This window comes from Lepidochelys kempii, chromosome 1 (genome assembly GCF_965140285.1).
Source record: "Lepidochelys kempii isolate rLepKem1 chromosome 1, rLepKem1.hap1, whole genome shotgun sequence".
Classification (NCBI taxonomy): domain Eukaryota; kingdom Metazoa; phylum Chordata; order Testudines; family Cheloniidae; genus Lepidochelys; species Lepidochelys kempii.
The window spans coordinates 270,893,776-270,919,169 of NC_136380.1; the positions used below are offsets into that span (position 1 = coordinate 270,893,776).

Genomic DNA, 25,394 nt, shown 5'->3' on the forward strand with positions numbered 1-25,394 from the left:
GGCCCCGCCGGGCTGGGAGCGGCGCGGGAGCGGGTGGGGCCCGTGCCTGTGGAACCATTTGCCCCCCTCCCACCTCCGGCCTGTGTGAGCGAGCACGGTGCCGCTGGAGGCCCCATGCGGCGGCCAGAGGAGCGGCTGCGGGGCTCGGGCGGAGTCTTGGCGCCGCCGACGCGGCGCGGGGAATGAATGAACAGATGAGGCCGCGGCCTGTGCGCCGCCTCTGGGCCCCCTGTCTCTTGGCCCCGGGAGCGGCGTGAGCCGCGAGCACCGCATCCGTCCGCCGCGGCGTGGCTCCCCCTGCCCGCCCCACCCCGGCCTCGGTGCCTGTGAGCCCCCTCGTGGGAGGAGACGCTCAGCTACTGCGCAGAGCGCCCCGGGCTTCTCAGCGGGGCAGGGCCCGGGAGTGGATTTCACAGGGGGCTGCGCCTTCTGTGACAGCGGCAACGAGGAAAACGCGGTATCGGGCTGAATGAAACTGAATGTGCTTCCGTGCGTCGGGCACCAACATCCTGCTCCCACCCGGGTTTTCCAAGGAAAGATTGTGACACCCACACGCCACTGAAACCCATCTTCAGCCTTGCAATTAGGGCTTCCTAGTTTGCGCTAATGACGATTTGTTAATCTCTTGATGACTCAGGACTGACTGTCTGAGGAAGTAAGGTTACACCAATTAGGAATTGTTAACGTGTTGTGACTGTTTACAGTATCTGTGAAGTATGTGTTTTGCTTGAATTTTAACTTTAAAATGTTTTATTAAATAACTCCAGCAAATTAGCTGTTTCTGCATCTTTAACACTTAGAGTAGGTCTGAAATTATTTTCATTGTAGATGCTTCTTCCTAAGTGGATGGTAACTTGTATGTAGTGAGCAAGATAATTCTAAAAAGACTTTTTCTATGCATCTAATGTAGTAAACAAGAATTCAGACTAATCTTTAAAGTGTATATTACATTGAAATGTCAGAACAATGAAGACCCCTTGAATTCCGGATATTTGGTGGTGTGTACATAAAATTGTATATGGAATAAGGGCTTAAATATTTTTGGATATTGTAAGTAGAGTTCTTTCAGTAGCATTTGTATAAACCAAGCACTGTGTTAATGATATCTGTCTTGTAACAATACATTCATGCAGTGCAATGTGAATCCAACAAATTTCTTGGCTCACACTAATATGATGTTTGCTAAAATAATGTAATAATATGATTACTTCAGAACTACTCTAGTTAGTTCAAACCCCTGAGTGCTCTAACTGAATCTGGTAAAACTTCTTTGGTATCAACTTATATAAATGTTACAACAGATGGAAGTGAAATCACACAACACAAATTCACGAATGCAGCATAATATTGACCTGATATGGATCTGTCGCCTCTTGTTAGTACAACATAAATATCCTTCTTACTACATGCATCTACAACTCCAACTTTTAAGAAGTGATGTGATGACTAGTTCTATAAAAGTAACTTATCTTATTCAAGTAAGGTCCATTAGGTTTGATGGGCAATAACACTCTTGTTTCCTGTTAAATTGAATGAATGTTATACAAATAATTTATAATGCTGTGAAGCTGTTCTTGGCTGAACACACTGAAAGTTTGCAACTAATGCAAACAGCAAAGAACAGGAAAATGTGCAAGTTAGTTTGTCTTAAAATGAAAAGTTGCATAATAAATGGCTGGGATAATTAGAATAGAAAAACAAATTGCAGTAAAACTATGCAAGGGTATTATTAAGACTAAAGTTTATTACCAATTTCTTAATGTTTACAAGCCATGTTAAGAATTTAAGGTCAAAACTGTATTAATTGATTTGTCACTCCATTCAGCTATCTCAATGAACAGCAAACACTGGAAATGTTACTGAAATATGTAAGGGTAGACTACTTAGTATTACAACATGTAGTGGAGACAAGATTATTGGGGCTGAAAAAAATCAATGATTTTAATCTAAATTGGATTTTAATTTAAGTATGTAAATCTGTTTAAAATTAAATTTGAAATTGACAACCTGTTAAGGCCTAAATTTATAATCTAGTACAATCATATAAATTAAAAAAAAAAAAGTACATATTTGCTACCATGTTTTAAAGAAAGTTTTAATCAATGAACTGGTGGAAGTTACTGGCAGAGCATCTAGAACTGGAATTTGTTGAATGCTAAATCAGCTTTTGACAGCAATAGCCTCTTCTGCAGGTGTAGAGAAAATTTTCTTCACTTCTGTTTGTTCAATTTAATTAAACGACTAGTTCATTCAAAGTTAAACAACTAATTGAGAGTTGAGAAAGCAAGGAAGCTACTTTTTTTCTCTTCCAATATGTGAATAAATACTAGGTGTGAGAAGATGAAATATATACTAGATCTAAAATCTTGAAGGAGATGGAAACCAGAAATAATTGGTTCAATTCACTAACTCCAGTTAAACTGATTTAAGAGTATTATATGCAAAACATGTTTTTAAAAAGTTAATTTTATTTAATCCAGAAAAGTTCTCACCTAAATATATAAAATATTTTTGTTCATTTTTAATTGTATTTGGGTGAAAATTCAAAGCTAGACTCATCACAAATGAAATAATAATCCTCTAGTAAATAAGAAATGTCTCAAACAATAAAACATAGAAAAAATAAGAACCTGAATAAATGTAAATTAAGCTATATAAATTGCTTAAATAGACGTGTAGTATGGTGTATCCTCCTGGTTAACAAAAAGAAGAATAAAAATTAGTGTAAAGGATTTATTTAATTGTAAATCAACATGTTTTAATTCTTACCAACCAGTGAGAATCAAGCTTTTCTTTAGGAAAAAACTAAAGTACAAATACAAAACACAATTTAAAATTGAAGATTTAAATAACTGTCCTGCTTGCTGATTAAAATCCATTATTTAAATTGCTTTGGTTTAAATAAGCCCACACTGTTTGTTATGGAGATGCAGCAAATGCTCTATAGTTAAGATGAATCTCCCATTATGTTTTAGGTGGCTTTAGATTCTCCTCCTTATCGTCACCAAAAATTAATGAAACTACCTCTGAGTTGGTAACAGGTTCCTCTCCCTGAGTTTTTTGCTTTCTTTTCATGAGAACTTTGAAACAAATAACACAATTTATTTCCAAGGTATGGATGGAAGTGTGACATCTAGAAGAGTATCCCAATCCTTTTTTGTCCCTTGCAGCTTAAAACTAGACACTCAATATTTGTGTTATTTTTGGGGATGCTGTTTGATCTTTTGGAGAGTGCTGATTATTAAGAGGATAATATGTGCTTTAGGTTAAATATATAGATGAATGTATTATGATGCCTCCATAGACTCCAGAGCTTTTGAATTTTGGATTGGTCATTGTGGATTGTAGTGGTCCATTTTGTAATGTCCATACTGTGCCTTGAAATAGGGGTGTCAGACATACAGCCTTTGGGTCACATTTGGCCTACGTGGCAAAGATTGTCCAGAGTCTGAGTTTATTTGTCTAAATGAAAGTTTCTAGCCACCATGGCTGCAGAGAGAGATCCTTCCCAATCTAAACTGGTTATGTCTGAAACAAATAGCTATGGTGAATTCCAAAAGCCAGTGATACTTGAATGTCAACATCAGAGATTTGATTGCTGATCGTTTTAATGGCATAGGAAAGGGAGTGGGAGTGAAGTCCTTGGTGGTTGGATTTGGAGCTGTGGGGAAGCAAATGCAGAGAAAAATAGAGGAAAGACAGGTCCAAGGGAGAGAAACAGAGAAGGTTGGAAAGAGTGGTGGCCTAAAGGAGAGCATTTTTTTTACTGAATCTGAGTGTATGAATAAATAAAAGTTTAGTTACTAAATAAAGACTCTGTTCTCCCCTTGATATCTTTGCAAGCCTTCTACTGATAGCTGTGGATTGAGGAGAGTATGAAGTTCTAAATGTATGTTCTGGCCGATGGGCCATGTGGAATCCAGCCCCCTCTCTTCTGCAGAGGATTGACATTCCTCTTCTTGTTGGGTCTGCTGTTGGCAAAGGACTTGCTGTTTCTGGTCTTCTGGTTGGCCAGGGCAAGGTCTCAGTACTCTTCAGTTTGCTGCTTCATGTTTTTGTACAGGCTGGGTCTCCTCCAGGAGGAAGGAAACCTGCCCCATCCCTCCTCAGTAGAGGACTCTGCATGTATGTGGGACTACTTGCTTCTCCAGTAAAGGATTTTGGAGGGTAGCATAAAGTTATTTAATGGCACTACTGCCAAGCATTAATGTATTATAGGGCGTAAAATTTAGTTGATTTGGTGTGTGTGTGTTCATCAGGATTAATTAATTGGGAGCACTGAGTTCAGGCAGCAGGAGAGACTAGGCTGTTTGGGCCTACACAATGGGGGTGGGAGACAAAGCTGGATGGGGTGTAGCTTGAGGCTAGTGGCTGGTGTATTTCAGCTGGGTTGGTAATATTTTCAAGTCCTGAGCCTAAGACATTGTTTGTTAGAGAAACTTGCACCAGAATAGCTACATTGATGCAGTGTTTTCTGCATTGGGGACTTCATTAATGTAAATGGCACATCAATGTGATTTTTTTTTTAATTCAGTGAATTTCATTGGAGTAGTGCATCTGCATTAGAGAAATTTGCACCAGTGTAACTACATCAGTGTAATTACACCAATGCAACCCATCCCCAGCGTAGACAGGAACTCAGCTTCATTGTATTAATACTTCTGGGGAATGGTTGTGTGTGGTCACTTTTGGTGAAGAGATATAAAAGACTGTTTCCAGTTACACTGATCTTAAAGAACTGTTTTGCTACAATGAGGTAAAAGCAAGTATACTTTGCAAAGTTGCTTAACTGCATTACTGATCTTCAGAATCAACAGTGTGGTGATGATGAGCCTAAGGATAGAACTATCTTTTGGTTTTTGATGGTTCTGCAGGTGATGGTAGGTGCCTAATTATGGATAGTTGACCTTCACTGTGCACATTCGTACGAACATTTCTATGCTGACATTTTCTTTTGAGAAAAGTATAGCATTCTGTCCAGTGATTTTCTTAAAAGTAACTAATGGAAGTTTACAATCAACTCAGATGTTTTATACCTAAATGTTTTAAAACTTGAGAATATGCCGCGTTGTATTAAGATATTAGCAAGTAAAATAAAACCAGTTTGGTTCATATCATATGGTGCTGGCTATGGCTACTTTGTTTTCTTCTTCATTACCTGTGCATCTGCTAAACTCCTTTTCTAGACTTTGTGTGTGAAAATACAGAAGATGATGTATTGATATATGAAGTCAGTGAAATAGGTCTGCAGTTGCATCTCCTCAGACAGCTCTGTCCCAAAACAAAAAAACTATTTTCCCATCAATATTTAATATACTGACAGGTTTCAGAGTAGCTGCCGTGTTAGTCTGTATTCACAAAAAGAAAAGGAGTACTTGTGGCACCTTAGAGACTAAAATTTATTTGAGCATAAGCTTTCGTGAGCTTCAGCTCACTTCATCGGATGCATGCAGTGGAAAATACAATAGGGAGATTTTATATACACAGAGAACACGAAACAATGGGTGTTACCATACACACTGTAACAAGAGTGATCAGATAAGGTGAGCTATTACCAGCTGGAAGGGGCAGCAGGGGAGAGAAAAAAGAAAAAAAAGAGAAAAAAAATTCTCTCCCCTGCTGCCCCTTCCAGCTGGTAATAGCTCACCTTATCTGATCACTCTTGTTACAGTGTGTATGGTAACACCCATTGTTTCGTGTTCTCTGTGTATATAAAATCTCCCTATTGTATTTTCCACTGCATGCATCCGATGAAGTGAGCTGAAGCTCACGAAAGCTTATGCTCAAATAAATTTTAGTCTCTAAGGTGCCACAAGTACTCCTTTTTCTTTATTCAATATACTGTTACACTCATAATGAGATGAGTGCCCCCCCCAACACACACATTTTACCTTCTTACATAGAGCCAATCTGCCTTGGAGAGGGAGAAAATCATATTTCCCCACTCTGACAGAGTGAAAAAATGAATGTTCACTCATGTCATGCAGCTGGCTGCAATCTGTTTTTTGGTCCTCATGCCAGTATGCTGCTTAATAATTTTAACCCCAACTGCTCTCTAACCAGCTGTAGTTTCCATTCCATATACTTCAGTTTAACTCTCCTGTTGTGTAATGGAGTTAGATAGTGGTAGAACATCTTAATTTACTTTACTCCAGATTCTTACTAACCGGAGGTAAATTTATGATAATACATTTATGTTAAAGTCTTAATTCAAACAAGTCCCGGCAAAATAAATGGTTTAATATTAATATCAACATTGTAATAAGATAGTTAGATGCATAGTGATTACATTGGTTTACCAGTGTATTGACTAAGTTGGGGCAGGGGGAAATCCCCAGACAGTTATGCTCAGGTCAGTCATGTGCACATGGGAAGGAAATGGTGGGATGCCAAAACTGGGAAACAGGTCCATGACTTGCATGAGCATGGCTGGGATGAAATGGGTCTATGACTCAAACTGAAATCGCAGGGAGGAGAAAAATGGGTCTGACTCAATGGGGGAGTCAGTAGTTGAAGGCAGGGTAGAATAAAAGAAATGACCTGGCCTGTATGGTTGGCAGGTGAGTGATAATTTCAGGTTCTTTAAATGATCACTTGACTGATCTCTGATTACTGGCTAAGACTTGCTGTTTCTGTCTCTTTTAGACATTTTTGTGGAGAGCAGGGATCACACCTAAATCTCAGCTAGACAGCAAATATTAAAGAATCAAACTAGTAGGCATTTTAAACTAAAAGCCATTTCTCTTCATTTTCATTGTTCCTACATTCTTACCCCAACTATTTGCATGGCATCCTCCAAGTACTAAATGTCATCCTTATGACCGTTGCAGAAAGTGAAATTGAAGAGATCCAGTCTTGGAAAATATTACTGACCCATTTTTCATTTCAGTTCAGTAAATAAAGGTACAATAAACCTTTTTTAAGTCATAATTTTCAACAGCAGTTGTCTCCAGAACCTGACGCTGACAAGTGCAGCTTTAATAACAGGCTTTTATGTACACCAGTTAATTATCATATTTGAAACTTATTTTGGTGATTTACACAGATCTAGTTACTGCTAGCTTAGACCTGGTCTAAACATAGGTTGTATCATTTTAACTAAATCATTGTCTAAACTGACTTACTTAATATGGTGCAACTCCCTTTTGTGGGCACTCTGGTTTGAGTACTTGATATTGACTGTAACTTGTCTGTCCTTTATGCCATTTTAAGAGTGCCATTTGAGGTTACACTGATGTAACTAAATCAATTCTTAAATTAATTTGATCATATCAGAATTTTTGTGGGTAAACAGAGTTTTATTATAGATATCTTTTACTGGATATTTCAAATGTGCTAGGGAGTGATGCATGCTGATGAATCTTGATCTGGAGTTTGTTTTAAACTTCGACTAAAAGGTAGCACATCTATGTAGCATTTAAAGTGTTTTAATTATGAACACTGATATAAACTGGAAACAAATCTTAAGATTAAAACATTCACTTATTTTTGACAATTGGACTTATATTGGATGGGTTGTGACAGTTATTTTTGTGGAAGTTGTTGGAGCTATTTTTGGGGGGGGGGGCAAAAGATCTCCCTTTGAACGACTGTAAAACAAAAAATAACAAATCCCTTTCAAATTTGGGTGTGCCTTCTTGGCATAACTGACACTTAATATGTAATGAGAGGAGGAAAAATGTAAAATGGTTCTCTAACCAACTGCTGTGTAGATGTTTTCTCTAACTACATAGTGGCTAAGTGACTATTCACCCATCAAAGTTAAACATAGTGAAAACCTTTTAAAATAGGTGTGAGGCTGAATAGAAGAGGTGAGATCAGGGGTGGAGGTAGTGGCTTAAACTCTACTGGGGTTGGGGGGAAAGATATGTTCAGAGTGAGGAGAAAGGATCCAAGAAAAGAACCACGAGGAGAACCAGTAGATGAGGGTGAGGAGCCATTAAAGAATGCGCCAAAAGATAGAACCAGTAAAACATAGGCAAAAAGTCGAGGGGAGTGTATAGAAGATGAGCACAGTCAGCAGCTACAGAAACAGGCAGATTAAGGAATTCTTATATTGTAACACTAAACTATTCCAGGTTTTCCTGAAGATGGAAAACTTTGCAGATAACTAGAGGTGTAGGATTTACAGCCACCAACCAATTCTTGCCTTTACTTCTGCTGATTTGCTAGTCATGCACAATAAGATCAAGCTGTTTGTATGTACAGTAGGTGGAGTTGACTTAACTTTCACCTTGATAAGCTTTAACAGAGTGCATGTATACTTTTTATAGCATTTATCCTGTAAAGACTAGGAAACTTAAATGGGAAGGCATAGTGTGTTTAAAAGGACTTCCATATTGGCTCTGCAGATCAGCGAAACAATTATAATCAATATAAAAGGCACTTCTGAAATTCATGTAATTGTTGTGGCTCAGTTTCCCCTCTAAAATAAAAAGAATACTGTCCCATTTTTGTCAAATGCTTTGGGATCCTTTGATGTAAGGTGCTACGGCACTCTGCAATAATCTGTATATACCCTTGTGTATATTTTAGTAGCTTCAGCATGCTGTTGCTCCGTGGCGTAGTATAAATAGGAAATATTGATCTTCTCTGATCTCAACTATCACTCTCTAAACAATGAGAACAATGTTGTGGAGCTTAACCACACTGAATATAATCTGTCCCATAGGTGAGATTTCTCACTTTGCTGGGGTTCACTTTCTGTATGTTGGGAGGAGAATCTTTTCTCTCTGCTATCCTCCCTTTCTCCCAACTCAAATAAAAAAAGCCAGACACCTGCAAGGGGTGGAGTATTTGAGTTCCTTTTGGCTATAGCAGTTAACTGGATTCATTCAAAAACAAATCGTGTATTCTTTGTTCTTAAAATAAAATAGTTGACCCTTTCTCCTTCCAACACCCCCCTCCTTTTTTTTTGTACGTCTTCCATCCTCATTCCCCTCCTGTTCCCTATACATCTCTTCCCCATTAGTCCCCCAGACTCAATCTGTCCCTCTTCCTTTTGGGGAGTTTTCTGGGATCACTTCACTATCAGTAAAAAGAGTACTTGTGGCACCTTAGAGACTAACAAATTTATTTGAGCATAAGCTTTCATGAGCTACAGCAATGAAGTGAGCTGTAGCTCACGAAAGCTTATGCTCAAATAAATGTTAGTCTCTAAGGTGCCACAAGTTCTCTCTGCGGATACAGACTAACACGGCTGCTACTCTGAAACCTCTCACTATCAGTGGGACTCTCGTGAAAAAGGAGAGATGGAATCTTTTTTTTTCCAGAGTCCATCATTGTGTTCAGCCAGCCTGGAGGATGAGAGGCAAGGTAAGGTGCCCTTTCCACAAGGGAGAATACTGCTCCTTTTGGCTTGACGAGAAAAGGATCAGGCTGAAGTTTGAACTATTTAATCACTGACCCCAAACCTACATTCCTTTAGGAAGTTTCCTGTTTTTCTCCCTCTTTCTTCTCAGTGAATATCTTTCTGTTTTGTCTTAATCAGCCCTGCAGCAGGGAATTGTGAATCTTCTCCTGTTGGTGAAACACTAGATGCATGAACATATATCTGGTTCTCTCCTGGTTTCAGGAATTCTTTGTGGGTGGAGAAGAGTGGGATATTCTATCACCCATATCATGTAAATACTTAGGATTGAGTGAACATTCACAATTACGAAAGCTCTGGCTCAGTCACACACAACTGGTTTCAGGACTTGACTTTTACAGTCTTATGATTATAACTTATTTCTGCTAGTGTATATATTTCCCTTTCTGGCTTCACAATCACAGGTTTCAGAGTAGCAGCTGTGTTAGTCTGTATTCGCAAAAAGAAAAGGAGGACTTGTGGCTCCTTAGAGACTAACATTTATTTGAGCATAAGCTTTCGTGAGCTACAGCTCACTTCATCGGATGCATTCAGTGGAAAATACAGTGAGGAGATTTATATACACACAGAACATGAAAAAATGGGTGTTTATCATGCACACTGTAACGAGAGTGATCACTTAAGATGAGCTATTACCAGCGGGTGAAGGGGGGGGAGAAAACCTTTTGTAGTGATAATCAAGGTGGGCCATTTCCAGCAGTTAACAGGAACATCCATGGAGCAGTGGGGGGAGGGAAATAAACATGGGGAAATAGTTTTACTTTGTGTAATGACCCATCCACTCCCAGTCTCTATTCAAGCCTAAGATAATTGTATCCAGTTTGCAAATTAATTCCAATTCAGCAGTCTCTCGTTGGAGACTGTTTTTGAAGTCTCTTTGTTGTAATATTGCGACCTTCAGGTCTGAAATCGAGTGACCAGAGAGATTGAAGTGTTCTCTGACTGGTTTATGAACGTTATGATTTTTGACATCTGATTTGTGTCCATTTATTCTTTCACGTAGAGACTGTCCAGTTTGACCAATGTATATGGCAGAGGGGTATTGTTGGCACATGATGGCATATATCACATTGGTAGATGTACAGGTGAACGAGCCTCTGATAGTGTGGCTAATGTGATTTAGGCCCTATGATGGTGTCCTCTGAATAGATATGTGGACACAGTTGGCAACGGGCTTTGTTGCAAGGATAGCTTCCTGGGTTAGTGGTTCTGTTGTGCGATATGTGGTTGCTGGTGAGTATTTGCTTCAGGTTGGGGGGCTGTCTGTAGGCAAGGACTGGCCTGTCTCCCAAGATTTGTGAGAGTGTTGGGTCATCCTTCAGGATAGGTTGTAGATCTTTGATGATGCGTTGGAGAGGTTTTAGTTGGGGGCTGAAGGTGTTGGCTAGTGGTGTTCTGTTATTTTCTTTGTTGGGCCTGTCCTATAGTAGGTGACTTCTGGGTACTCTTCTGGCTCTGTCAATTTGTTTCTTCACTTCCGCAGGTGGGTATTGTGGTTGTAAGAATGCTTGATAGAGCTCTTGTAGGTATTTGTCTCTGTCTGAGGGGTTGGAGCAAATGCGGTGGTATCGTAGAGCTTGGCTGTAGACGATGGATCGTGTGGTGTGATCTGGGTGAAAGCTGGAGGCATGTAGGTAGGAATAGCAGTCAGTAGGTTTCTGGTATAGGGTGGTGTTTATGTGACTATCGCTTATTAGCACCGTAGTGTCCAGGAAGTGGATCTCTTGTGTGGACTGGTTCAGGCTGAGGTTGATGATATTGGGATGGAAATTGTTGAAATCATGGTGGAATTCCTCAAGGGCTTCTTTTCCATGGGTCCAGATGATGAAGATGTCATCAATGTAGCGCAAGTAGAATAGGGGCATTAGGGGACGAGAGCTGAGGAAGCGTTGTTCTAAGTCAGCCATAAAAATGTTGGCATACTGTGGTGCCATGCGGGTACCCATAGCAGTGCTGCTGCTTTTCAGTCATTGATCACTGTTTATCTTTTCCTCTTTCCTCCTTGCTCCTTCTATCCCTTTACCTTCCTCTTGCTTTTATTACTTGGGTCTCTGTCATCTCCTAGATTTTCTCTCCTTCTCCCAAACCTTTCAGTCTCCTACTTTGTTGCATTTTTGAGCATCCACAAGTGTGCACCTCCATATTCTTTCCCTCTGTCTCAAGCATACATCCACTCCCCCTTCTGCCCTTCAATCTCTGCTTCTCTCCCAAGAAAAGACCAGTGGCTTTTGGGCCACCAAGGTATGTCTACATTGCAGTAGACACACTGGGCTTGGGCCAGTGGTATGTTTAATTGTGATGTAAACATTCAGGCTCAGTCTGGAGCTCGGGTGCTAGGACCCTGTGAGGTGGGAGGGTCCCAGAGCTCAGGCTGAAGGCCAACCTTGAACATCTACACCATAATTAAACAGCCCCTTATCCCAAGTCATCTGGCATGAGCCAGCCACATGTATCTAATTGTAGAGTAGACACACCCCCCAAATTTCTTCTCTACAAAGAAATAGCTTCCTGGCAGTGCACTGAGGGCAGGTCTACATAACAAACTTGCATTGGCGCAGCTGCATCACCGTAGCGCTTCTGTGAAGACACTCTAAGCAGACAGGGGAGAGAGCTGTCCCATCAGCTTAACTCCACCTCTGTGAGATGTGGTAGCTATGTCAGTAGGAGAAGCTTTTCTGCCAACACTGCTGTCTACATGGTGGGGTGGGGAGTTACGGTCAGTATAAAGATGTCGCACAGGAATGTGGATTTTTCACACCCCTGAGTAGTATAATTATACTGAAATAAGTGTGTAGTGTAGACATGGTCTGAGTGGAGTTTAAGTCCCAGACTGAAAGTTGGGGCTTATCTACCCTGGCAGTTTACAGTGCTGCAACTTTCTGGCTCAGGGGTGTGAAATAACCGCCTCCTGAGCGCAGCAAGTTCAGCACTGTAAAGTGCCAGTGTAGACAGTGCACCAGTGCTGGGAGTCGCACCCCTTGTGAAGGTGTTTGGTGTGGTGGGTTTTTATTTTTTTTTTATTTTTTGTTTTTGGAGACAAGTACTAAATTTGCTTTTTCACAGCTATTCAAAAATAACTTGTTACAAGTAATATCACCTTCTAATTCCCTTAGTACGCTATCATGCATGTTGTCGAGACTGGTTGAATTGTACATGTTTAAATCTTCTGAGCATTCCTTTTAAAACTTCTTCCTCATTTCTTATCTTTCTCTTATCTTCAGCTGGTACCAAAGTTGCTGTGATTAGTTAATCCAGTTCCTAAAACATATTTAGAAAGGTGTTTTTATATGATACACTTCGGTTATAAAGTGCTCTTGTGAATTGTTTGGATGATAGGAAACTCTAAGCTGCAAGCAAGTGGATCTTGGAATTGCTTAAGTGAGCAAGAGCATGTAATATGTGAAAAATCAGGCACTCTAAGTCTTGCAAAGTACTAGTGAATTTGGGGAGGGGGGGGCAGGGAATGGTTCCCATGCTTTTGTCTTTGCAAAAGTACTAAGCTAGAGTATGTGTGTGAGGGTTTTTTGCTGGATGGGGGGAGCTGTGCTCTTGGGGTCCACTTATGAATGTGGTGAGGTGTTTTAACTGGCTTCTTGGCACAGAGGTTTCTTTTTTTTTTTTAAATCCCAGTAGCACAGTGGAGCAGTCTCGTTTGTATGAACTGACATGTCTCTTGAGTCTTGGCAAAAGGTGTCAGAATTTTAAGCCAGTAGAGCAGTCTGTCTAGTAGAATGCTCCATAGTGCATCTGGGAATAGTCAGTCAAATTGCTTGATTGGCTGAAATTTCCGTATAGCAAGGCTTTCTCTACTAGCAATTACGTATTTTGGTGAGGAAGAGTCATTGTCCTGTGACTCTGGATTAAAAAAAAAAAAGGAGGGGGGTGGAGGGGAAGTAACAGGGTTTAAAAAAAATACTCCTCGGTGTTTCTGAAGTTTAACTGACCTGTAACTTTTTTTTTCTTTTGAGTTAGGGGGTGTTACATTAATGTTCAAATTAACAGGCTATGGAAATGTGAAAACTAATCATTTGTGTTGAGAGATTTCAGACTGCTCAGATGATACTTCCATTTGGTACTGAGCTGATTCTGTACTTAAAACAAGGCAGACAGTAACAGTAAGGCAGTGTTGTAAAGTTACTTCTCATAAGGTTGCTGTACCCATACTCTTACTAGTATAAAAAGTTGCTGAATTGGCCATTTATAACACATAACTGGCCGGGATAGTTTTTGAAGCTGATCACAGAAGAAAGAGAATGCAGTGTTCTGATATGCTACATCAACTGCTAGTTACAGGAGGGAAATAAATTCCTCTTGTTTTTTCTCTCAATGAATTCCATGTCCCACGTACTGGTGCCAATTCATTCAATAGGAAGATATGTCAAGCAGGATAGCATGTTAAGGACTAAAATGAAACGAGAACAGGTACAAAACAGCCTCCCTTCCCCCCCAAAAAAACCCACCCCACCCTTACAAGATGTTGTCTTAGAGGCTAGTATAAATAGAACTCTGTTTACAGATTTCTTGAATTGACATTTCCTTTGTGAAGGCCATGGAATTGGCCATCTCTTAAAAAAAAAAGTTTAATGAAGATTAACAGAAGCTAAAACGTGACCTAACTGGTCAGGTAAAAATCCAACTTTAGGGATACCCTACAGCAGGAAATCCTCTTAATTCCTTTCATTCAGGGAAGTATGTCAATTTAGGTGAATTACATAGCTGAAGCTGACATACTTAGACCTACCCCTGCAGTGTCTTCTCTACCGCGAGTCAACTGCTGCTGCCCGCGCCTCTCGCGGTGCTGGAGTACAGGAATTGACGGGAGAGTGCTTGAGGGTCGACTTATCGCTTCTAGACTAGAAGCGATAAATAGACACCTCCCCCGCCGCTGGATCGATCGCCGCCCGCTGATGCGGCAGGTAGTATAGACATACCCTTAAATATTTTTGCAACAACAATAGAGAATACTGCATATTTTTTCTATCTCCTATAAAATAGGGAGTTCAGACATAATTTAATTCATTTATTTAGGCTGAGATTTGTAAAGATATTTGATGGGATTTAGACTCCTGACTACCTAAATCCCTTTTGAAAATGGGACTTAGGCTCCTAAATCAGTTAAGCATTGTGACACTGAGCACAGCAATGTCTAAATACCTGTAAAAATCTTGGTCTGTCTCTTATTTTTCTGTGAATAAGTCTGCTGTCTGATTAAAATCTCCTGTTAATTCTAAACATAGGACTTTCATAGGTCCTGAGCCAGTAAAGTACACAAGCACATGCTCCAAGTTTTTGAGTACACCTCTACCCCGATATAACGCGACCCGATGTAACACGGGTTCGCATGGGTTCACTCTTCACGTGCCTTCCCCCCCCCCCCCCACGTCTGGGAGGCAGGAGCTGTGGGGGGGCACTTTTGGGGGCCCTGCAGGCCCAGAGTGGCCCGGGTGATAAGTGGGGGGACGGGAGCAGCCCCCTGCGCTTCCCCGGCCCCAGCCGTGTTGCTTGGGGGAAAGGATATCCCCCCCCCCCCCCGCACTCACCAGCAGCGGCAGAAGCAGAGCAGCCCGGCCCCAGCCTGCTCCACTCCATCAGCTCCTAGCCGCGGCGCTCTGGTTCCCACCGCCGGTGAGCGTCCTGTCCCTAACCTGCCCACACTCACCGGCAGCGGGAAGTGGAGTGACGTGGCTGGGAGCTGGCGGAGTGGAGTGGACTGGGGCCGCGTTGTTCCGCTTCCCGCCGCAGGAGAGCGCAGGGGGCGTCCTTTCCCCAACCTCCCCGCACTCACCGGCAGCGGCGGAAGTGGAGCAGCGCGGCCCCAGCCTGCTCCACTCCGCCAGCTTCCAGCCGCAGCGCTCCGCTTCCCGTCGCCGGTGAGCGCCGGGGGTGTCCTTTCCCCAAGCTCCCCGCACTTACTGGCGGCAGAAAGTGGAGCAGCACGGCTGGGGCCAGGCTGCTCTGCTTCCGCTGCTGCTGGTGAATGCCGGTCGGGGCAGACAGGGAGCCAGGGGGGTTGGGTGGGATCCTGGGGTGATTAGGGACGGGGGATCTCTGGAGGGGGCGGTCAGGGGACAAGGAGCAGGGGAGACAAGGCAAGGTCAATACAAGCTGTTTCACATATAACATGGTAAGAGTTTTTGGCTCCTGCGGACCGCCTTATAGCGGGGTAGAGCTGTAGTTACATTGATGTTATTGGCACTCTTCACATGCTGAAGTGCTCTGTAGTATCAGGGCCTTAGTGAGTTGAATTTATGGGAGACTGGCAAATACTTAACATGGGGAAATATGAAATATCCTTTATTTTCAAAATGGCAGGTACAAGAAGGGCATTCAGCATTTGTCTGAGAACTTTATTTTCCAGTCACTTTCCAGTTCCCACTGTAAGAATTTAGCACATGGTGTAAAAGGGTATTAAAATGCAAGCATTACCTTGCCTTTTATAATTAATCTATGCAGCATTCTCTAAAAGGTAATGATTAAGAACCTTTGGGTTTTTTTAATGCCTGGCTTCATATTCCAACAAGTTTGTGTGTTCTAGTGCCTTGTTTGGGTGTTTTGCTCAAGTATGAGAATCAGGGCAACCAGGGACAAAATTTACTGTACTTAGATGCTGCATAACCTACCCGTGTGGTGTCACTACTTCTGTTTCTATACCTGACATTTTGCTTCCCTTCAAGGAATTAAAAAGCTCCACAAGGCAGAAAGCACTTTAATGGGAGCTTTGCTGCTGGGACAGCAAACATTGGGTTAACAAGCAGAAGAGTCTGCAAGAAATATATGAAGTGCATAAAAGTTGTACTGATATAGATAAAACAGTTATAACCCCCCCCGATGTGGGCATAGTTTTATTGTGTTTATACCAGTATGGTTTATTCCCTCATGGGAAAGGGAATAAGCTATTCTGGTGTAAGACTTCTCTTTACTGGAATAATTGTATCCACATTAGGGATTGTATTAGTATAACTATATTGATCTAAAAATAATCCAAACACCCTTAACCAAAGTTAAGGTTATAGTGGTACAACTCAAGTTCAGACCTGGCCAAAGACTACAGCCTGGTCTGCATCACACTGTTAGGTCGACGCAGGTTGCCTTGCATCAACCTAGCTGTGAAAGTGTCTTCACTTAAATTTGGCTCCTGCCGACATAAGTTCCTCTCTGCTCCAGTTTAGTAATACCACCTCCCTGAGCGGCAGCATCACGGTCAGTGCCATATCAGTGTAGACATTGTGTTGCTTGCATCAGCTGTTGGCTTTCAGGCGTTATCCTGCATTGACAATACAACCTCCCAGTGAGGATGTGCACCACTGACACAAGGAGACAAGTGTGTGCACGCAGAAGTGATTTAATAACTATGGTGGCTGTATGCCAGAGTAAGTTTAGGTCAACATAATATTGTAGTACAGACATGGCCTAAGGCTATGTCTTCACTGCTCTCCCTCCCTCCCTTTTTTTTTTTTTTTTAACATAGCTAACTTGCATTAGTTATCTATCTTGCTTTAAAATCCTAGCAGAGACCAGGCTGCCTGCTGTAGCTAGGTGGGGGTATAGTATTGATCATGCCTTGCTACCTCATGGTTTGTAAAACTAGCTGTCCCTTGTAAATCCTGGTAGAGATAGCATGATAACTAACATGAATTAGTTTTATTTCTGTTTAAAACAAAACAACAAACACCCTTTTTGGCTGTGAATACTGTGACAAATTTCCTCCTCTACCTTGGTGGGTCCTATGCTTATTGGCGGATTTTCTCGCTTCAGAGGTTCACAGCAGCCCTCAGTTTGGCCACTTTCGTGGCTCAAATCTGCCGTTCACTCAGTTAGCCTCATCACTGGCCAGCATGGGGAAAGGAAGAACAATCCTCACGGTCTCTGCTGATCCACCTAGCGGATCGGGGAACAGGCCAGAGACCTTCCCCTCTGGTGGAACCCACAGTTCAGTTCAACTCCTCCAGTATCAAGTAGGGAGTTGTGGGGAACTTAGGCCCACCCTCTACTCCGGGTTCCAGCCCAGGGCCCTCTGAACTGCAGCTGTCTACAGTGGCTCCTGTAACAGCTGCGTGACAGCTTCAACTCCCTGGGCTACTTCCCCATGGCCTCCTCCCAACACCTTCTTTCTTCTCACCACAGGACCTTCCTCCTGATGTCTGATGATGCTTGTACTTCTCAGTCTTCCAGTAGTATGCCTTCGCCTTCTCACTCTCAGCCTCTTGCTCCCAGCTCCTTTCATGCATACCAAAAAACTGAAGTGAGCTCCTTTTTAAACCCAGGTGCCCTGATTAGCCTGCCTTAATTGATTTTAGCAGCTTCTTGATTGGCTGCAGGTGTTCTAATCAGCCTGTCTGCCTTAATTGTTTCCAGAAAGTTCTTGATTGTTCTGGAACCTCCCCTGTTACCTTACCCAGGGAAAAGGGACCTACTTAACCTGGGGCTAATATATCTGCCTTCTGTCACTCTCCTGTAGCCATCTGGCCCGACCCTGGCACAATACATAGATAGCCTTACACCAAATTTATGACGCAGCCCTAGGCAGTCAGTGCTTTCAGTCAGTGAGGTCTAAGCCTAGCTTTTCTCCCCTACACCTGATTGGCAAAATTTTGTTGATGAAAGTTGAAGAAAATAGAAATTTAATGAACACTTCTGTGAAAAGCTTCCCACCATTTATACCTAGTTACTATCACTCAGAGCTTTAAACTGGTGGATATACCAAAAAATGTGCTAACTGTCGCTTCTAGAAAAAGATGAATACTACCTTTGTTGATACAAAATGAAATAGAACATATTTAGCCAGAGATTAAGGTCATGAGTGTTATATAACCTAGCAGGCGTTTTTTATGGACTTTCCTTTTTTTATATATTTAATTTACTAACTTGGTGGTGTGGACAGTCTGTTGTGATTTGGGTGCTTTTTTTCCTTTCTCGATTCTATTTCCATTTAAGACTCTTAATTTAGTTTTTTCTCATTTTGTGGGTATTATCTGCTTAATCATAGCTGATCAAGAATGGTTTTAACAGTGACCTTTGAATAAAACATTTTGTATTATCTTTGTCTTTTTATAATATAGCTTGTAGCAGATTATTATTTGGCAAGTGCTTTACAGCTAATTACTGTATGAGATGAGTAAACTGATATTATTTGCCATTAATGATTGTGGTGCTTTACTTTCTTTATGATCTGATGCTTTTCTATAAACTGAGGTTTTTCTGCTCAAAGTAATGGATGCCCTTTTGGCTCTGAGAAAGACACCTGTGTTGAAATGGTAAACATAGCCTTTTAAATATTATTAGTTTCTTTGTTAATAAGTGTATTTTATCAAAACATTACTTTGCACTGCAGTACAAAGAGGCACATCCATCTTGTTTTGTAATCTTGCTGATTTTCAGCTGTAGTAGCGCTTCAGTATTTGGGGTTATGTTTTGTGGGCACCCAACATAAAATATTTTTATAAACGTCATGTAGTGTGCACTGCATAAGCTTTAATTCTTGTAGTTGTACAACTTGTTTTACTTTTATAATTTTCTCTCCCTTATTGCTTTGTGAAGGATTCAGAGGGGAAATAGTGAAACTGACTAGATAGAAGTAGTCAAACACACAAAGGAGAGAGAAAACAGCTGTTTTTCTTTATTTCAGTTACAGTAATTTTAAATATGGTAATAGTTACAGTTTCAGGGTTAACTACACCTTTGACCCTCTCTCCTTCAGATCAAGGACTTAGGCTTGCAGTCCCTCTGTACCTCACTGTGATTTTTTTCCCCCAGTGGATCTGAGCATGGTCCAGCATTTGTGGTTAATCTTTCTCTACCACTTATCAAGCAGTCTTCACAAAGTAAAATACTTAGTTTTAGGGTAAAAGCATTACATAAAAAAAAAAGTTCCTATGTACAAGCTAAAAGCTTACCAGAGGTCACGTTGCGCCCCCTGTCCAACATATGGCTCTGGTAGATATCAGTCTGTCAAACCCCTCAACTTGGTCTGCTCTCCTGGCTACCAGTTTCAGGTTTCAGATCCAGACTCCTCTGGACAGTATAACTGTTTCTTTATCAGTTTGATCTTTTGATCTCTGATCTCCTGTAACAGGTAATACAAGTCAGTGGCCCTTTCCTCCCCGGGGGAGCTTCAAAAGGCTTTTTTTGTTTTGTTTGTTTTTTTCTGTCTCCCCCCCCCCCCCGCCGCATTAATCACCCCTTAGGGATTCCAGATTCCACAGGTTTTCATGTTCTAAACATAAAATAAAGATGCTGCATGTGTTTGCAATATTGGTCACAGTAACAGAAATAGATTAAAAATACTTCAACACCAGGATGGGTTTCTCTTTAAAGTGATATACCCCATAAAGCTTTTTTAGTAATGCAGAAGAATTGAATTGTGCAAGTTTAGTCTGATACCTTAAATTTGGTTTATGGCTGTGAATACATTGCACAGACGTTTGTTTTATTGAATCATTCTCAAGTCCTCGCACTACTACATTGCATATGAAATAGCTCTTCCTTCTGATTTTGTCTGCTAGGCACTTTTGTGTAGTGCAGAGTGGGAAGCACTTTCCTCAGCATCATGGTGGTGTGGTTTTCCTTGGAGAGTTCTCTGTAGCAATCCATCCTGTTCATAGGTTCATCAGTTTTTAAGGTCAGATGGGACCATTGTAATGATCAGGGTGGATTTGATTTAAATCACTAGTCAAGAAGACTAGATTTAACCACGGTTTTCTACATAAAAGTGCATTTTTGTTGGTTGTTATAACCTTAATACGTATTCTTCACAACTCAGAGCTGTAGGTTTCGTTTTTAGAAGGTACACACTATATACATTTTTTAAACAGTGATTTATCTTGGAAACTTTTCAGATTAGTTTTACAGCTGTATTAGAAAATGAATGATTGTTTGGTTATTTCATTTACCAAAGGTAATTGAAGCAGATAGTTCACCTCCCAATGACTTCATAAATATCTTCAATTCAACAGGTTAATCATTAATATTTGGAGGATTTTCTTGCCATGCTGTATTAGGAGGAGAACATCACGAGACAAACAGACATTTTGTTGTTTTAGTTAAATAAAACAATTTACATTAAATATTCTGGATTTTTTTCTTCAACAGCAAACATACACTTGTTTTGTTAAAATATTGCATGTCCTTCACTTCTCACATTTATCTCCAGACTTCTTCTTGTCCAGATCTATTCCGCCCCCAACAATCTTCTATTCATTGAACTTTTTGAAACTTTGCACTTTTAGAGAGAGGTAAGGGATTGACTCTGTACACAAATTTGCAGAGGGACAGTAGAGTTGAGGTCTTATTTCTCACCTGTATATATGTTAAAACATTTTTTGCTGTTAACAAGCATGTTACCTCTGGAGATACACATCCACAGTTTTGAGAACTGCAAAACTAAGCCTCTCTGATGGTATCTTCTAGACCAGAGGTGGGGAAACTACTGCCCGTGGGCCACGTCTGGCCCATGGGACCATTCTGCCCGGCCCCTGAGCTCCTGGCCCAGGAGGCTAGCCCCCAGCCCCTCCCCTGCTGACCCCCTGCAGCCACGCCACTGCGTGGACAGTGCTCTGGGCAGCGTGTCTGCGCGCTCGTGCGGGGCAGCGCAGCTGCTCCAGTGCAGCTCCCAGACATGCCGCTCTGAGCAGCATGGTAAGGGGGCTGGGGGGTTGGATAAGGGGCAGGGGATCCTGGGGGGCAGTCAGGGAAAAGTGGATGTTGGATAGGGGGCGGGGCAGTGAGGGGTCCTGGGAGGGGGTGGTCAGGGGATGGGGATCAGGGGCAGTTGGATAGGGCAGAGGTTCAGGGGGTGGGGAAGTGGGGGGGGGGGTTAGATGGGGGTGGAGTCACGGGGGGAGTTAGGGGTGGGGGTCCTGGGAGGGGGAGGTCAGGGGACAAGGGGGGAGTTGGATTGGGGGGGAGTTCTGAGGGGGGCTGGGAGGGGGCGGTTAGGGGGCAGGGGCCAGGCTGTTTGGTTAGTCACAGCCTTCCCTACCTGGCCCTCCGTACAGTTTTGCACCCCAGTGTGGCCAGAAAGTTTGCCCACCCCTATTCTAGACTGAGCACTCGGTCCTATTAAGTAGATAGAAAGATTAACCTAAATAATCTATACAGAAGCCTGTGGAACCTCATAAGATTGGGTCCCTAATCTTTGAACTATTGGAACTCATTAACAAAACTTTTTTCTTAAACATGACATGAATATATTGTGTCATACTACAGAATTAGAATTTATAATCCCTGTTTCATGATGAAATACATTATTGCTCAAAGGTATCTTAATTAAAACTATCTTTAGATAGGTTTTTCCCTCAAAAGGCATTTTATCAAAAGAATCAGATTTAAATTTAAAAAAAAGTGGGTTTTTTAAAAAAAAAAAATTTAAAAACCATTGATTTTTATTCATCCTGGTAATGATCTAGTCTGACCTCCTGTCTAGCAACATTCAACCTTAATTTAAAAATTGTCAGAGATGGAGAATCCACCATGATGCTTGGTAAATTGTTCAATGATTAATTACTCTCATGCCTAATTTCCATTCTGAATTTGTCTCGCTCTTCCTATGTGATTTTTGTTGTTGTTTTTCTTTTTATACTTCACCTAATATGAAAAGTCATTTTCTATGGTTTTGCATAAATCTACTTAAAATGAATATTTGGTATCCTGGTACAAATTTTGTCTAAATGTTTGCTGTGTTTTAAATAGCTTGCCTTTGTTACACCATGACTCCTTCCTCCTCCTCCTCCTCCTCCAGGAAACCCAGCGCTTGCTGGCAGAACCAGTCCCTGGGATAAAAGCAGAGCCAGATGAGAGCAACGCACGTTATTTTCATGTGGTCATTGCAGGTCCACAGGATTCCCCCTTTGAGGGTGGGACATTTAAACTTGAACTATTCCTTCCAGAAGAATATCCAATGGCAGCTCCTAAAGTACGTTTCATGACCAAAATTTATCACCCTAATGTAGACAAGTTGGGAAGAATATGTTTAGATATTTTGAAAGGTAAGTACATTTCTCTTAATTCATTCTAAGCAGGGAAAACTGACAATTCAGTTGTTAAAAGGATTACAAACTTTTTTTATTTTAGCTTGGTCACGAGGCTGGTTTAAATGGCTTTAATCTGAGAGGAAAACATATTAAATCTGGGGGTGGTAATAAAGAATGTGGTATATCATACTTCTGTAAATCTTTCTCTTTAGATAAATGGTCCCCAGCTTTGCAGATCCGTACAGTTCTGCTATCAATCCAGGCTTTGCTAAGCGCTCCCAATCCAGATGATCCTTTAGCAAATGATGTAGCAGAGCAGTGGAAGACCAATGAAGCCCAAGCCATAGAAACAGGTAGTGTATCACACTTGTTACTTTTGTATTTGTGTGAAATTTTATGAAAACTAGATTACTCATGTGTTTTTATTTTGGAACTTAATTTTAAAACCTGACCTCCGGTTTAGTGCTTGTGACTCACAAGAACAGTTGTTTGCTTGTGCAGTTGATAGCCCTGAATGCAGGTGCAGAATCAGTGCCAGAGTGGAGGTCTTTCTTTTCTGAGGATCCACTTAGTTTGCACATTTCACATTGCTAAAAGTACAAGAGTATTTGACTGAACTCTTAATTGGGAAAGAGAAACCATTCAGTTTTGTACTTTACATCCATTCCTTGTACATCATGAGAGAGATTCTTTAATAAATTGCAGTTTAGTTCCACAGAGCTCTGCAGCATCTCTAAATCTGCTTCTGTTGCAGGCTCTAATAGAATGTAGTTTCTGAGATAATAGAATAAACAGGCTGCATTACGCCTTCCCATTAAAGGATCCTCTGCAGCCAGGCCATCTGTTCCCAGTGGCATCTGTTTCTGTGAATCTTGTGGGCTTGGATTGTGACTAACATTCCACAACTAACATGCTTATATTTGTGAAACAGTGACATAACGCTTAATTTAAAATACTCAGGTGCCTCTGTTTAACAAGCTCTTCTAATCAAAAGTTTGGGAAATGGAGTATATTGAAATGAATAAAATGAGATTTATTTCACTTTAAGAGTATGCATCTTTTTTTCTTTACAGCCAGAGCATGGACTCGGCTATATGCCATGAATAATATTTAAATTCGCTCTGAACATCAAGTGTGCATCACTTCTCCTATTCTGCCAAGACCTCTTTTCTTTTTTCTTTTGTTTGCATTTAATGGACACAGTCTTAGAAACATTACAGAATAAAAGTCCAGACATCTTCAGTCCTTTGGTGATAAAATGCACATTAGCAAATCTGTGTCTTGTCCTAATTCACTGTTGTAACGCATGAGCAGAGGCTAGAAGCATCATCTGGATTGTTGTGAAACTGTTTAAAAGCAGTAGCATATCTCTGCTTTTAATCATTTTTTCCATCATGGCTTAAGTATAAGCACTGTGAATGAAGGTAGTCAGGGTTAGCTGCAGGGTTTTTTGTTTTAATTTTGTGAGCTCCTCCTCTTCCCTTTTTTATGGTGATGCTAAATGCATTGGTTAAAGCAGCTAACCAGTTACACTTTAGGATATGCCCTCTAGCTAAGTCTAACTTAGATGCTGTAGATGGACAAGCCTGATTGTTTGAACAAAAATGGGAACATTAAACATCCATCACCTTCACTAATAATATTGTGATTCTGCTGTCAAGTGTAGAAACCTCCTTTCAAGAAAAAGCTTGTGACTATTTTGTATGGCTTTTCTGGAAAATCTTCTGTAAATCTTCTGTTTTAGTAAAATATTTTTTGTTATTCTACTTTGCTGTTGTACAGTTTATTTTGCTGTGGTTTTCATTTCTCTACTGTGACAATTGTATTTAAAAAAATTGAAACCAGAACAGAACAATTTGTCTTCTCCAGTCTGACAGATTAAATAGTAAGAGGAAGAATTTGCGAATTCCATTACTTTCTGTTGCTGCTGACTGGTATTACTAGCTCATGCCACAGCGTGTTCCTGAATTGGCCAAGATAGTGCACAATTATATTGGTAACTGGTTCTTTCAAAATGAGCCTCTGATGAGTATGATTTATCAGTCAGAAAGGTTTGACCATGCTTTAGCGTGTCCATACATAAGATGTTATGGATCATTAAAGCAGGAGGCTAACAGAGCAAATGACAGCAGTAACTAGGTAAATGTGTGACTTGTCTGTTTTTGTGCTGAATATTAATCAGGTATTATACTATGCTCTTTCATTCTAACTCATGTCTCAAAAACAGCATAAAACACCAGTGTACAGTACAACTGTTACAGACCAGCTGATCAGTCAGTTGATATTTGCTAAACTACTTTCAACTAGCCCCATTTAACCACTGAGTTATCTATAACCCTAATTAAGATAAATATCACAAAGGTTTATTCATTTGGAGGAAGTAAATAATAGCTTCTTGCTTCCTCGCTCTTACATTTATCTTTTTTTTCATGTCTCTTGGAAGCCCATTTTAATCTCCTTTTCAGTTCAACTTCATATCCCTTTAAATGCTTTTTTCTTTCCTTTTTTTTTTTTTTTCCTAGTTGCCCCCGCTCCCACCCACCCCCAACCCAGGAATGTTTTCTGATCTCTAAGCTTTGTGTGGTGAGTCTGAACTGTATAAATGACAGCCTGAAGTGGGAATGTATGTCTTGCAATTCATGGTGATGGTTATGTAGCCCGTTGGTATTCTCTGCCTCCCACACTCCTATTCTAGTGTCATCTGGAGTTTCTATAGAATGTGGTGTATTTATTGTGCTCTTATGTAAGATGAAGATTATCTATTAAAGTTACATTTTCAACATACAAATGCTTTCAGTGACTGGTAACTGGTATTGTCCCTCAAAGTGCACTGCATAGTAACATTATAAAACTTGGTTCAGAATGATCTAGTTCAGCACAAGATTAAGACACTTAAAAAGATGGATTTAAAGTTAGATTTCCTTATTGGATGGAGTTTCTCACGTCTGTGGCTTGCAGCAGAACTTCAGTCTTCAGGTTGAGTAGCCAGGCCTCTTTACTGTTACTAACAAATCAGGTTTTTTGTTATTGAGATGAACATTTGTGCAGTTTAGTTA

General features: G+C 40.9%; 2 protein-coding genes across 2 annotated transcripts in view; one reads left to right on the forward strand and one right to left on the reverse strand.

Annotated features, from left to right (window-relative positions):
• MRPL42 (mitochondrial ribosomal protein L42) overlaps window positions 1–22,256 on the reverse strand; it is a 54,388-nt gene extending 32,132 nt beyond the window's left edge. Inside the window, exon 1 of the mRNA XM_073327546.2 lies at window positions 22,107–22,256. Within this exon, the coding sequence (XP_073183647.1) occupies window positions 22,107–22,184 (78 nt within the window). The 5' untranslated portion in view covers window positions 22,185–22,256. The remainder of the gene's footprint in view (window positions 1–22,106) is intronic.
• Window positions 81–25,126, forward strand: UBE2N (ubiquitin conjugating enzyme E2 N). Its single transcript, XM_078851112.1, has 4 exons — window positions 81–655; window positions 22,107–22,353; window positions 22,551–22,691; window positions 23,412–25,126. The coding sequence occupies exons 2-4, from the start codon at window positions 22,266–22,268 to the stop codon at window positions 23,450–23,452; spliced, it is 270 nt and encodes an 89-aa protein (XP_078707238.1). The 5' UTR covers window positions 81–655; window positions 22,107–22,265; the 3' UTR covers window positions 23,453–25,126.
• The last annotated feature ends 268 nt before the right edge of the window (window positions 25,127–25,394 follow it).

Coding starts and splice junctions, on each gene's coding strand:
- UBE2N (XM_078851112.1), top strand. CDS start 22,266: ATGGCAGCTCCTAAAGTACGTTTCATGACCAAAATTTATCACCCTAAT. Junction 22,354..22,550: donor ATGTTTAGATATTTTGAAAG/GTAAGTACATTT, acceptor CTTTCTCTTTAG/ATAAATGGTCCCCAGCTTTG. Junction 22,692..23,411: donor AGCCCAAGCCATAGAAACAG/GTAGTGTATCAC, acceptor TTTTCTTTACAG/CCAGAGCATGGACTCGGCTA.